Here is a 13175-nt window from a genome sequence, read left to right on the forward strand (position 1 = left end):
GATGCAGGCTGGTCTCAGATATGCCCACTGGTCCTCTACCTTTTTCTCCTTCTTCTTCTCTATCCCAGGCATGATTTTTCTTTTGGGGGCCCAACATATGCACTGGGATTGGATTTAAAAAGGCTCTTTTATTCACTGACATTCCTTAGCCCTTCTCCCAGTCAGGAGAGAGAAGTTTGAGGAGTTACTAGGTTCTGACCCTGCAAATTTTTCATGCCCCTATTTTAAGTGCAAAATATATAGTGATCAGCTTGTACAACATGAGACCAGAAGGATGGAAGCCGGCAGGCACTGCTGTGTGAACTTCGGTCAACCCACAGGCCCCATGCTCATGGATGCTGTGCTAGCAGCTGCAGTCCAGGGAGAATTGAAAGGTGGAACAGCAACCTCTAAGCCTCAAATGCACTTATGCTCTTCCTGAGTTGTCTCATGGTGGTACCGGATGAGGCTGGCAATGCCAAGGGCATGGGCACCAGAAGAAGATGAGACCAGCCCCCAGAAAGGTGTACTTGCTTGGGAATAAGGCTGAACGAAGAGTTCCTGCACACAGAGTTGCAACAAAAGCGGGTCACTGATACAGCAGCTCCAGGACAGGATCCATCCTGCTTGGTTTTCAGGATCCTGATGGAAGTTTCATCAGTGGCTGACACTACCGCTGACACTGGCTCATTTTCCAAGGAAGGCACAGGAAAAACAATGTTCGGGAAAAGACTGTCACCCCTGCCTAAGACCTCACAAGGGTTGGTTAGGAGGGCTGCTTTCTAACAGGTTAAAACTGGGACTAGAGCTAAAAAGAACAGCTAGATGACCCTGTATGGCCAGGGTCAGTGACAGCATCAAGGACAAAGATGGTGTCCTCACTGGGATGGAGGCCATCAATGTGTCTGAAGACGGGAGTCTTACACATAGAAGGGGCAAATCAGGGTCAGTGTTAGGACAGGGCTACTTGCTCCTCTCTTCACTGAGTCTAGTGGACTGGGCAGCAGAAGGCACCCTCATTGGGTCAGCATCTAAGGGCAGAAGAAGATGGCATCTTATTAACTAGAAGGAATGATCATGCAGAATTTAAAGCAAACCCCCTACAGGTAAGGATACAATACCTGTAGTCCACACTATAAAGATACAACTTTCTTTTTTTTTTTTTTTTTTTTTTCTTTTTCCAGTCCCCCCTCCCACCTCCCTCTCCACCCGATCCCTCTGGGTCTTCCCAGTGCACCAGGCCCGAGCACTTGTCTCATGTACCCAACCTGAGCTGGTTATCCGTTTCACCCTAGATAATACACATGTTTCAATGCTGTTCTCCTGAAACATCCCACCCTCGCCTTCTCCCAGAGTCCACAAGTCTGTTCCATACATCTGAGTCTCTTTTTCTGTTTTGCATATAGGGTTATCATTACCATCTTTCTAAAGTCCATATATATGTGTTAGTATACTGTAATGGTCTTTATCTTTCTGGCTTACTTCGCTCTGTATAATGGGCTCCAGTTTCATCCATCTCATTAGAAGTGATTCAAATGAATTCTTTTTAATGGCTGAGTAATATTCCATGGTGTATATGTACCACAGCTTCCTCATCCATTCGTCTGCTGATGGGCATCTGGGTTGCTTCCATGTCCTGGCTATTATAAACAGTGCTGCGATGAACATTGGGGTGCATGTGGCTCTTTCAGATCTGGTTTCCTCGGTGTGTATGCCCAGAAGTGGGATTGCTGGGTCATATGGCAGTTCTATTTCCAGCTTTTTAAGAAATCTCCACACTGTTTTCCATAGTGGCTGTACTAATTTGCATTCCCACCAACAGTGTAAGAGGGTTCCCTTTTCTCCACACCCTCTCCAGCATTTATTGCTTGTAGATTTTTGGATAGCAGCCATCCTGACTGGCGTATAATGGTACCTCATTGTGGTTTTGATTTGCATTTCTCTGATAATGAGTGATGTTGAGCATCTTTTCATGTGTTTGTTAGCCATCTGTATGTCTTCCTTGGAGAAATGTCTGTTGAGTTCTTTGGCCCATTTTTTGATTGGGTCATTTATTTTTCTGGAGTTGAGCTGGAGGAGTTGCTTGTATATTTTTGAGATTAATCCTTTGTCTGTTGCTTCATTTGCTATTATTTTCTCCCAATCTGAGGGCTGTCTTTTCACCTTGCTTATAGTTTCCTTTGTTGTGCAAAAGCTTTTAAGTTTCATTAGGTCCCACTTGTTTATTTTTGCTTTTATTTCTGAAATTCTGGGATGTGGGTCATAGAGGATCCTGCTGTGATTTATGTCGGAGAGTGTTTTGCCTATGTTCTCCTCTAGGAGTCTTATAGTTTCTGGTCTTACATTTAGATCTTTAATCCATTTTGAGTTTATTTTTGTGTATGGTGTTAGAAAGTGTTCTAGTTTCATTCTTTTACAGGTGGTTGACCAGTTTTCCCAGCACCACTTGTTAAAGAGGTTATCTTTTTTCCATTGTATATCCTTGCCTCCTTTGTCGAAGATAAGGTGACCGTAGGTTCGTGGACTTATCTCTGGGCTTTCTATTCTGTTCCATTGATCTATATTTCTGTCTTTGTGCCAGTACCATACTGTCTTGATGACTGTGGCTTTGTAGTAGAGTCTGAAGTCAGGCAGACTGATTCCTCCAGTTCCATTCTTCTTTCTCAGGATTACTTTGGCTATTCGAGGTTTTTTGTATTTCCATACAAATTGTGAGATTATTTGTTCTAGTTCTGTGAAAAATACTGTTGGTAGTTTGATAGGGATTGCATTGAATCTATGGATTACTTTGGGTAGTATAGCCATTTTGACAATATTGATTCTTCCAATCCATGAACATGGTATATTTCTCCATCTATTTGTGTCCTCTTTGATTTCTTTCATCAGTGTTTTATAGTTTTCTATGTATAGGTCTTTTGTTTCTTTAGGTAGATATACTCCTAAGTATTTTATTCTTTTTGTTGCAATGGTGAATGGTATTGTTTCCTTAATTTCTCTTTCTGTTTTCTCATTGTTAGTGTATAGGAATGCAAGAGATTTCTGTGTGTTAATTTTATATCCTGCAACTTGACTGTATTCGTTGATTAGCTCTAGTAATTTTCTGGTAGAGTCTTTAGGGTTTTCTATGTAGAGGATCATGTCATCTGCAAACAGCGAGAGTTTCACTTCTTCTTTTCCTATCTGGATTCCTTTTACTTCTTTTTCTGCCCTGATTGCTGTGGCCAAAACTTCCAAAACTATGTTGAATAGTAGTGGTGAGAGTGGGCACCCTTGTCTTGTTCCTGATTTCAGGGGAAATGCTTTCAATTTTTCACCATTGAGGGTGATGCTTGCTGTGGGTTTGTCATATATAGCTTTTATTATGTTGAGGTATGTTCCTTCTATTCCTGCTTTCTGGAGAGTTTTAATCATAAATGGATGTTGAATTTTGTCAAAGGCTTTTTCTGCATCTATTGAGATAATCATATGGTTTTTATCTTTCAATTTGTTAATGTGGTGTATTACATTGATTGATTTGCGGATATTAAAGAATCCTTGCATTCCTGGGATAAAGCCCACTTGGTCATGATGAATGATTTTTTTAATATGTTGTTGGATTCTGTTTGCTAGAATTTTGTTAAGGATTTTTGCATCTATGTTCATCAGTGATATTGGCCTGTCCACACTATAAAGATACAACTTTCTTTTTTTTTTTTTTTAAAGATACAACTTTCCATTAAAGACTCAGCTGAATTGTTTTTAGTGTGTATTTTTCTTACCCTTTAATTATTCCTGCATTTCAGTTTTCATACCTCACTCTTCTTCATCTTTTACTAATTATCATCACTAGAACCATCTTCCTCTCTTCTAAAATGTTCTCTGCGTCCTATGATGGATTGAAAAACACATATGTCAACATCTAGTAACAATTTTTTAGTCTGTTGTGTAGTTGCTAAGTTATGTCTGACTCTTTTGTGACTCCATGGACTGTAGCCCACCAGGTTCCTCTGCCCTTGAGATTACCCAGGCAAGAATATTGTAGTGGGTTGCCATTTCCTTCTCCAGGGGATCTTCCTGACCCAGGGATCAACCTGAGTCTCCTGCCTTAGCAGGCAGATTCTTTACCACTGAGCCACCCGGGAAACCCATTTTTTAGTCCACTGGTGAGAAAAGGGTTACCTTGCAGTTATGTATTCCTGTCACTAGATGGCACTGGTGTGAATTTCAGTCAACCCGCACCTCAGTGGATAATCTCAGACACTACCTCTCTCTCAAGTAAATGCAAAGAACTGCATCCTCTAACTTGTCTTCAACTATTGCCTTTTCTAGGCACAGTTTCCCACCCTATTCCTTACCTTAATGCTTACCCCATTCATTAAGCTTAACAGTCATGGAAAGCGAACATTACATTTAAACTGTCAGTTTTTGCCACAAGTCCCTCAGAAACTAAGTGTACCCTCTTCTCTTTCTTCACTTGGCCCCAATCCTGACTTGAGAGTTGGGGGTTCACAGTTGAGAGTTCAGGGTTTCACCCACAGCCCTAATTCAGCTCTCACCCCAGTCCCTGCCTGTGGTTCTCACCTGACCTTGGAGGCTGATGCTGGACATTTGACGTATATTTTTTGTTAGTTGCTTCCTCAGGTGGTGGCTTAAGTGTTCCACAGCAAAAGCAGCAGCAGCAGCAGCAACAGCAACAGGTGAGCAGAGCACACAGGAGGATAAGCGTCTACAAGGTGGGGAAGAATGGCTTCAATCCAGCAGTTCCTGTGTATTTCCATTCAAGTTCCACCCCGCCTCAATTCTTCCAGCACCCAGTATATGAGACAATAGAAGCATTTGTTCTAGGAGAGGCGAATCAGCCATCCTAAGAGTGGAGGGGTGCCCCTCCTTCCTTATTTTTAAGGGACCAGAAGGAATTGTGTACCTTGAACCAACAACTATTCATCGTAAAATAGTATGTGACTCCTTCTTCGCCAAAGTGATCGTATATATATATTCCCAATGAGCCATGCCGGTCATAAATTTTCCGCTTCTTAGGGTCACTCAGTACGGAGTGGGCTGTGTTGATCTCCTTGAAGATTTCTGCTGCTTGAGCGTCCCCTGGATTCTTGTCTGGATGATACTTCAAGGCCAGTCTCCTAGCCAGGCAATACCCAAAAGAAGGGTGGGCAGAGGATGGCAGTGGTGGGGGTGGGAGGGTTACAATGAATGACAGGGATAAGTCTCTAGAGGGTGAAGAAAGAATGCATGAAAGGATGGAAGCAAGCAGCCCAAGTCTATATTCCTTCACACGAAAGAGGATGATGGCCCCATCTGGCCCCAAAGTGGAGGTTTGGGGGTTTAAAAATTGGGTCAGGGGACTTCCCTGGTGATCTAGTGGTTAAGAATCTGCTTTCCAATGCAGAGGATGTGGGTTTGATCCCTGGTCAGGGAACTAAGATCCCACATGGCACAGGGCAACTAAGCCAGTGCCTTCTAGAGCCTGCACGCCACAATGAAAGATCCTACATGCCACAACAAAGACCTGATGCAGCCAAATAAATAAATATTTTTTTAAAAAAAGGTCAGAAAGCAAGGTAGGAGGAAAAGGGCTTAAAAGGGAGAATTGTGAGATTTAATAAGGGGCTGATGTCTGAACCTGTAGGCCTTCTTGACGTCTTCAGGTGAGGCACCCTTCTTAAGCTCCAGCACTGCATAGAGGGTTGACCCAGATTTGGACAACCGGCGGGCGGCCTCGTCCACATGAGCCATGATCTGGGTGGAAGGAGGGGAAGCGTTTGTGAAAACCTCCAGGGGTGGGGGCCACAGAGAAGTTAACTTCCAGTGACAGGAAACTCATCACCTTCAGAGGCGAGGCAGGAAAGTGGCTACCATGGGACAAATATCAGACAACGGCGAGTGGCACCTGTGACTAGCAGGAAAGCGCAGGTGACAAGACATTTGAATTCAAATTTTACAGAGGAAAAGTCTTCTCCTCAGCTTCCCCAGTGTCCATCAGATACACAGAGCTCCAGACACCTCACATTCTACACAGGTGAAGTAGGAGGAGGTCTAAACCCTGCAAAAAGATCCATTTTGTCCAGAGCTACAAGGACTGTACAGGAGGAGTCCTGAGCCTGTCCAAGTCCTTGTTGGGTCTGAAAGCCCAGCAGGATCCCAGTCTCGGAACAGGCTGGGTGGGGAATCCTGGCGATCCACAGTCCCCAAGGGAAGAACAAGTCAGACCAAACCATGAGCTGCCTAAGAGAAGCCAGGCATCTAGAAACCAGGGCGGAAGGCAGTGCCTGCACCTAGGCCAGACACTTTCTACCTCCTATCCTCCCCTCTCAAACCATCCCACCCCTGTCCCTCAGGGAGAACAGGGAGATGACTCAAGGGATGAAGGAAGAAGTGAAAACCGGGAGCTGTTGGGGCTGACCAGAGAGGTAGCAGGAAGCAGGACCCCAGAGAGTGGGAGAGAGCCTGGGAGACCGTGGTCTGGGAAAACGAAGGCGACAGCTCAGAAGGGAAGGCTCTGGCTCCTCAGGTCCCCTCTGGCTCTGTGTGGACCCCTCATCCGGCCTGGCATCTACCTCATAGTCGCTCTATTCAGCGGAGGCCTCACGCAACCTCCATGAACGTGTGAAACTTCACACGGCAGCGGTCCAGTGGCCGACTGAGCCTGCGCACTGCGTCAACACTACGGGTCACTTTTTGGTGCTGCGGGTAGGTCTTGGTGGGGGCTGGGGTGGGACTTATTTCGCTCGCGGAAGCCTGAGCGCAGGGATCTGCCCGGTGCCCGCGGTCAAAGGCTGTGGGGTGTCAGTTTCTGCCCCACCCGCGGGTGCAGCCTCCAGGGGCGTCCCTTATCCCGTGGGAGGGGGAATCATTCATCCTGATCGGGAACATGACTCATCGACTCACTTAAGGAAAGATAACAGGGCTTGCAGACGGTGGCTGTATGAGCTGTGTGGTTGCTGCGAACCTTTCTCAAGAGGTGTATTGCCTTCCTAATCTTCTTTCACAGAATTTAGAGGTCGCCACTTGGTCCTTTTTCTTTTCCAGTCCACGGGAAACTCCTACACATGTTTTAAGACCTACATCAAATGTCAGTATTCCTAAGAAGCTTTCCTTCATTCCCTCAATTGTTCCCACCTTCCTCTATGAAAGCATTTATCCTATCGTATTGTAATTTACCTTGCATCTTCCTTTAAAATGATGTCTTGGACATTTCCAAAATCATGCCTGTTCTTCAGAAACTTCATTTAAATGCTATTACATTAGGAGGGTGTATCATAATATAATTACATAATCCAGACTGGATGATTGTTTCTAATCTTGATATTAATAGTATAATGACCTTATGAAAATTCTTATCTTTAATCTTTAAGAAAATCTTTTTTTTCTTTAGTGTAGATTTCTGGAAGTGGAATTATTGGGTCAAAGCGAATTTTTTGGGGGGCTTTTGATCCGTATCACTTTCTTTCCAGAAGGTTACCAAAAGTACCAGTTTATCTCCCTAACTAATTTACATGCCACATGCAGGGCATGAGGGCACCTATGGGTGCTTGGCCTCACTTCCTGTAATCTCTGACAGGCTTGCATACCTGTAGTTTACTACTTCATGATATTGGTTTTCATAACTAAGGAACACCCAATGGTACCTGTAATGTGTAACTGAGAGAACTTTATTGTTTCAGTACTATCTCTGTTACCTGTCTTTTGGCTTTTATTACTGTTATTTATGCACATTTACCGCCTCTTCTACAGATATTAATCCAGTGGTCATTGTGCTGGTTGCACGTGGATTCAGTTGCACGCCAAAGATGTGAGTCATCTGAGCAAATTAAAGAGTCCATGTTCAACATGCACAATGACCACTAGATTAATTTATTTCTGTACATCTGTGATCAGTGTAGGGGTGGGGATAAAAACCTTTGTGCTGGGGTCCAGCCTCGGCAGGATCCAGGGGGTACCCTCAGGATGAACAGCATCGACGAGAGAGAGAGAGAGAAGGCACATGAGACCAGCCTTGATAGGGCCAAGTCTGTGAGGGAGAGAGAGAGAAAGAGAGAGAGAGAGAGAGAGTGACCAGATGAGGGGTGCAGCAGAGTCTGGCAGGGTCTGGCAATGCTTTATTTTTTACCGTGGCTTTTATACCCTAAGTTAGTACATCTCTAAGGGGAAGATAGTTTAACATTACATCAGCTTGTTCTTCACGAAACCAGGGTGTTTCCTGCATAATTCTTTGTTTATGAGGGTCTTGTACATTATCTTCTGGCGTTGGGGCCCATTAACATTTTATGCAGGTCAGGTGAATGTAAACCTATTTTCTGTTTCTATGGTGACCTTAACTGAAAGGTCTCATAGGGCAATAGTACAGAGTAGAAGTATAACCTTGTTAATATAAAAATTAATCCTTCTGCAGAAGTTGTCAGTTACGTTTATCTAAGAAGTTTACCCCACATTGACTCTGTGACTTTGGTGAGGCAGCCCCTGCCTAGCACTCCTGGCTGACAATTAACAACCATCTCATTGTTACCACACTAGGGCTAAGCTCTTATTTTTCTAGATCTATATTAACAATGGTTTCTATAACACAACCTTAGCACATTAAGAGCAAAAACACAGCAAGCAAATGTTAACCCAATAGCCACTTTTAGAATAATTTTTCTTGTGTTTCCTAATAGGGCTTCCTCACTCCCCGAAGGGCTCTATGTCCATTAGGGCCTTTATATGATCAGGTTCTTTATGCTGTTTTATGATTAGGGTATTATAAGCAGTCATGCATATTAGTACCAAGGGCATAGACGCATTTGCCAAACAAACTAAAATACCAGCAAAGGAGTTTAAATTAAAACACTGCTTTCACCCTGGATAATCTCATAAAATACCACCACCCGGGAAACTTTTTTTTTTTTTCCATTTATTTTTATTAGTTGGAGGCTAATTACTTTACAACATTGCAGTGGTTTTTGTCATACATTGAAATGAATTAGCCATGGATTTACATGTATTCCCCATCCCGGTTCCCCCTCCCACCTCCCTCTCCACCCCATCCCTCCGGGAAACTTATTGATTAAAGTTCTAAATTGATTCTTATTTGGGAAGAGATCGGGGAAGGCCTTCTGCCTGTGTCACAGAAATTAGGGAGTAGTCTATTGAAGCAAGCATCAGAAAGACAGATATAATCTTTAAGGTGAGCGCCGGGGGGGCAGCTTTTCGAAATCCCTGAAAACCTGATCTGCCTTGCCTGTCAGGCTTTCTCCTTGTGACCTTGTCATGGGTAGAATCTCGTGTGTTGGCTCCCGGCACCTTCGGCACCTTTGGCACCTTTGGCACCTTTGGTATCACGCACCAGTTCATATGTTCTGGGTTAGATGAGATTAGAGGTTAGTCACCCAAAGTAAAGGAGCTAAAGTTGACAATTTTTTTTTTTTACTATAGTATATTATTTCAATATATTGTTCTATTTTATTACTGTTGTTAATTTTTTTTTATTTAAATTTTTTTAACACTAAAAACATTTTGTATTGGGGTATAACTGACTAACAGTGTTTTGGTAGTTTCGGGAGAACAACAGAGGGACTCAACCATACATGTAAGTGTATCCATCCTCCCCCAAGTCCCCCTCCCATCCAGGCTGGCACATAACATTGATAAAGTTGGCAATATTTTGATGGTTTCTTCTCTAACTAACCTCCAGCTTTTTGTCACCGTCATGGGATGACAGAACTAGTAGAACAGCCCGAGTCGTTTCTTCACCAGCACTGGGAAGAAAGCAGAAGGCACTGGAAGTTCACTGTACTTACTCGAACTCCTTCTCTGTCTACAGGCCCAGTGTGGTCTGGCCCCTGCCTCTCCCTCCAGCTCCATGAGTACCCTGTCTTGCTTGATCAGGTCTCCACTGCACCACTTTTCTGTCAGTTCTTTGAAGACACTGTGTCCCTTCCCCTTCCTCTGCGTGGAGGACTCCTCCCCAGGCTACGTGCATGGCTGACTTCTCATCCTTTGTGGCTCTCAGCTTCATGCCTCCTTGGAGAGTCCTTCTAAATTGAGTTCCACTTCTCTCTCCCCATCTCAAAATACCCTCACCATAATTTGTGAGTATATATTTATTTGTTTAAGGTCTACCTTCACCAGTAGACAGTGAACTCCATGAGGGCAGGACCTTGTCCATTTGTTCACCATTGTGTCCCCAACACCTGGAACCATGCCTGCTCATAATAAGTGAATGAATGATTTGCTGAATGAGCAATAGCAGAGGGAGCCCTCTGCTGGTCCAATGGAGGTCCAGAGTTTGGGCCATAGCAAGAATTCCCTGGGACAGAAACGCTTAGCTGGAGAATTGGACAGGACTCAAGAGTCAGCCTTTCCTCATACAGCCTGAGACAACAAGACAGACACATGAGGGGTAAAGAGACAGAAGCATTAGGAGAGAGAGTAATGGCAATTCTGGGCTCCTTGTTTCTTGTTTGTCTTAGTTTTCCTCCAGTTCTTAACATAGCTTCTGGAATATTGTAGATGCTCAGTAAATGTTGGTTAAATTGAATGAACAAACACACTTGTGTATCTTTTCAAAAGCACTTTTACCTTATTGTCTCCTTTGATCCTCATAACCCTGGGAGGTGGTGTGATCACATCCCTGCTTTATAAAGCGAGCCTGAGAAAGAGGATAAATTGGGTTCAGAAAAGAGTTAGTAAACATCTTTCACATCTTGTCAGAGGCTGCAGAATGTTATTACTTCTTATCACTGCCCTCTGACATTCTAATTAATTCTAATCATAGTTTGTGGCTCTTGAAATAGCCATTATCTTTAAGCCCTCTGCTCTCAAGGAGATGACACGGCAGCCATCAGGCTGCAGAGATGGGAACAGAGCAGTCAGGCTGGTCTGGCACTCTCTGGCCAGGGGCCCTCCCCTAGAAACAGAGCCCTTTCGACTCTCTTTTCTATGCACGGGGTCTCCTCTAACACCCAGCACAGAACTAGGAAGAACACTTAAGACAGGAGTCTGAAGCCCTAGGTCTTCGTTTTGGCTCTGGCTCTAAAAGGCTGTGTGATTTTGGACAAGTCACTCAATCTCTGAGTCTCTTCCCTCTTCTGTTTCACAGGGTTGAGATCAAGACTAAGTTAAATTTGGTTGTCAAAGTAATGGAAACAATTTAAATAACTGCTAAAGGATGATGACAGACTCAAATTGTTTTGAAATCATTTGCCCTCCCACCATATCTTGAGTCAATGATCTCAGAAATTTACTACCTCATAGAGCCATGTGGTCTTTCCTGGAGAAAACCAAGAAGCATCCCTTATTTACCCACAAACAACTGAAGTTTTAGTCATATAGCTGGAATATACACATACAGACAGCACACATTGGCATATTTATACCCAAAATATCATGCTCTTGAACATATGTGGTGGGAGAGAGAGATCGTAATTTGTCATACCCAATTCCCAGGTTCTAGAATTGTACAAATTTTGAGCTGGAAGGGACCTCAGAGACTTAACTCTTAACCAATGCCTTGATTTTTTAATGAGAGAAGTGTGGCCCAGAGAGGATTAACCTGTACAAGGTCAATCTGTGAGTTCTAGACCTGTCTTCTGACTCCAAGTTCAGTGGTATACCATGTCGGCTCTTTATACACACCAGCTCCCTCCCCACTTTAAAATCTAGGTGTAGAAACGGACCAAAGTTGTAGTTGATACTCACTTGCTTTCATGATGGTGTTAAAGCGAACTGCTTTCACTCCCCCAAGTTGAAGGCATATGTACTACATGTGACTGAAAACACCTTTGGCCCAGGTGTGTGTTTGCTGGTCTTCCCCAGGGCCATCTCCCATCCTCCCAACATCTCATGGTGGGAGGTGGAGGGCTTCCAACTGGAGAAGCTGCCTTATACCCCTATGCTCTCTGCCCTGCAGCCCCAGACTCTGCAGACATAAGGGCAGGCTAACAGGGCACATAGACAGAGGAGCCTGGTGGGCTACAGTCCATGGAGTTGCAAAGAGTTGGATGACTGAGTGACTAACACTTTCACTTTCACACTAACAGGGCACACCTGCCTTACCTGTAAAATGGAGATAATAGTCTGCCTCTTAGGGTTGTTAGGAAGATTAAACATTTAATTTGAACAATGCTTGGCACGTGGTAAGTGCTATATCATCGTCGTCATCATCATTGTCGTACTTTCTATTCTGTCTTCTCCCAATTTTGTAAAGAGAGAAATTGCTTTTCATTCTGTCTCTGGGAATAAGGGGTAAATCAAGATCCTCCTTCTGAGAAGATTTGGAAATTGCCATTGGGATCCTTCCATTCCCTTTCTACATTCTTTCTCAGCCTCTCAGAACTCTATTTTCTCATTCCTCTACCCATTGCCCTCTGGCTATCCAAAATATCCCACACAGTGTCACAGTATTCCCCAAGCAGTCAAAACTCCAAAATTACCCCTCTCACTTCCTCTCCTTTAAATGTTTCTAATAAAACCGATCACCTCCCTAAAATGATCTCATCCCGAAGGGTTAGGTGGGAAGCAATTTGATTAAAACCCTGTAATTCAGGATACAGTGAGAGCAACTATTAGAACCTCACCTCCTTAATTCTGATGAACACAAAAGGAATAACTGGCAGAGTTTCAGTCAGTGTGACTGAATGAAGTGAAAAATATCAGGCTATATTTGGGGAGGTGACTTTGGGCCTTAAATCACTTCTTTCTGTTCAACTCTACCAATTTCATGTCTTTTCAACTCTGGGGTTGTTTCAACTCGAGTTGTTCTGAGTCTCCTCCTCCATCTCCAATAAGTTTCCTGTCGCCTTTGCTGGCTCCTCTCCCTTCATGTCCTGATTGTGGGTATTCTGTATGGTTTGGTCCTTAAGCTCCTGCTTCTGCTCTTTCCTCTCTACTTCAGAGATGCAGTCTATGGGTGTGGCTTTAGCTGGTACTGCTCTGTTTTAGCTCACCTTAGAGCCATCCACACACCAGTTTTCCATTGCCTCAAAACCACACTCTGCAACCTGAGCTCATGACCTTGCCCCCAGATTGGTTGTTGCTCTTGCTTTCTCCATTTGCAGTCATGTTACGACTCTTTCCAAGATAATGCTGCTCAAAACCCAAACATCAGTGGGCTGTGGACCATTATTTCCCCAAATTCAGGCCAAAAATTCTTACTCATTTCTTTTTTCTCTTTGTTTGTTTAAAATTTTTATTTATTTATTTTTGGCTGTGCTGGGTCTTCGTTG

At 43.7% G+C, this 13175-nt stretch overlaps 1 protein-coding gene across 3 annotated transcripts; it reads right to left on the reverse strand.

Annotated features, from left to right (window-relative positions):
* Positions 1-108: 108 nt before the first annotated feature.
* On the reverse strand, positions 109-7045 carry DNAJC5G (DnaJ heat shock protein family (Hsp40) member C5 gamma). 3 transcript variants are annotated; one of them, XR_002312576.2, is made up of 6 exons: positions 6531-7045; positions 5597-5712; positions 4883-5096; positions 4545-4684; positions 3771-3844; positions 109-1010 (listed from the first exon to the last, which is right to left on the reverse strand). XR_002312576.2 is itself a non-coding variant. In XM_020886213.2 (6 exons), the coding sequence occupies exons 2-5, from the start codon at positions 5707-5709 to the stop codon at positions 3792-3794; spliced, it is 525 nt and encodes a 174-aa protein (XP_020741872.1). In that variant the 5' UTR covers positions 5710-5712; positions 6531-7036; the 3' UTR covers positions 109-1010; positions 3771-3791. The 3 variants fall into 3 exon arrangements, 2 of the variants coding, with proteins under 2 accessions (XP_020741872.1, XP_020741873.1); XM_020886213.2 differs by having other exon boundaries at positions 4540-4684; positions 6531-7036; XM_020886214.2 differs by lacking the exon at positions 6531-7045 and adding an exon at positions 6377-6522 and having other exon boundaries at positions 4540-4684.
* Positions 7046-13175: the final 6130 nt, after the last annotated feature.

The sequence above is a fragment of the Odocoileus virginianus genome, chromosome 2, assembly GCF_023699985.2.
Source record: "Odocoileus virginianus isolate 20LAN1187 ecotype Illinois chromosome 2, Ovbor_1.2, whole genome shotgun sequence".
Taxonomy (NCBI): Eukaryota; Metazoa; Chordata; class Mammalia; order Artiodactyla; family Cervidae; genus Odocoileus; species Odocoileus virginianus.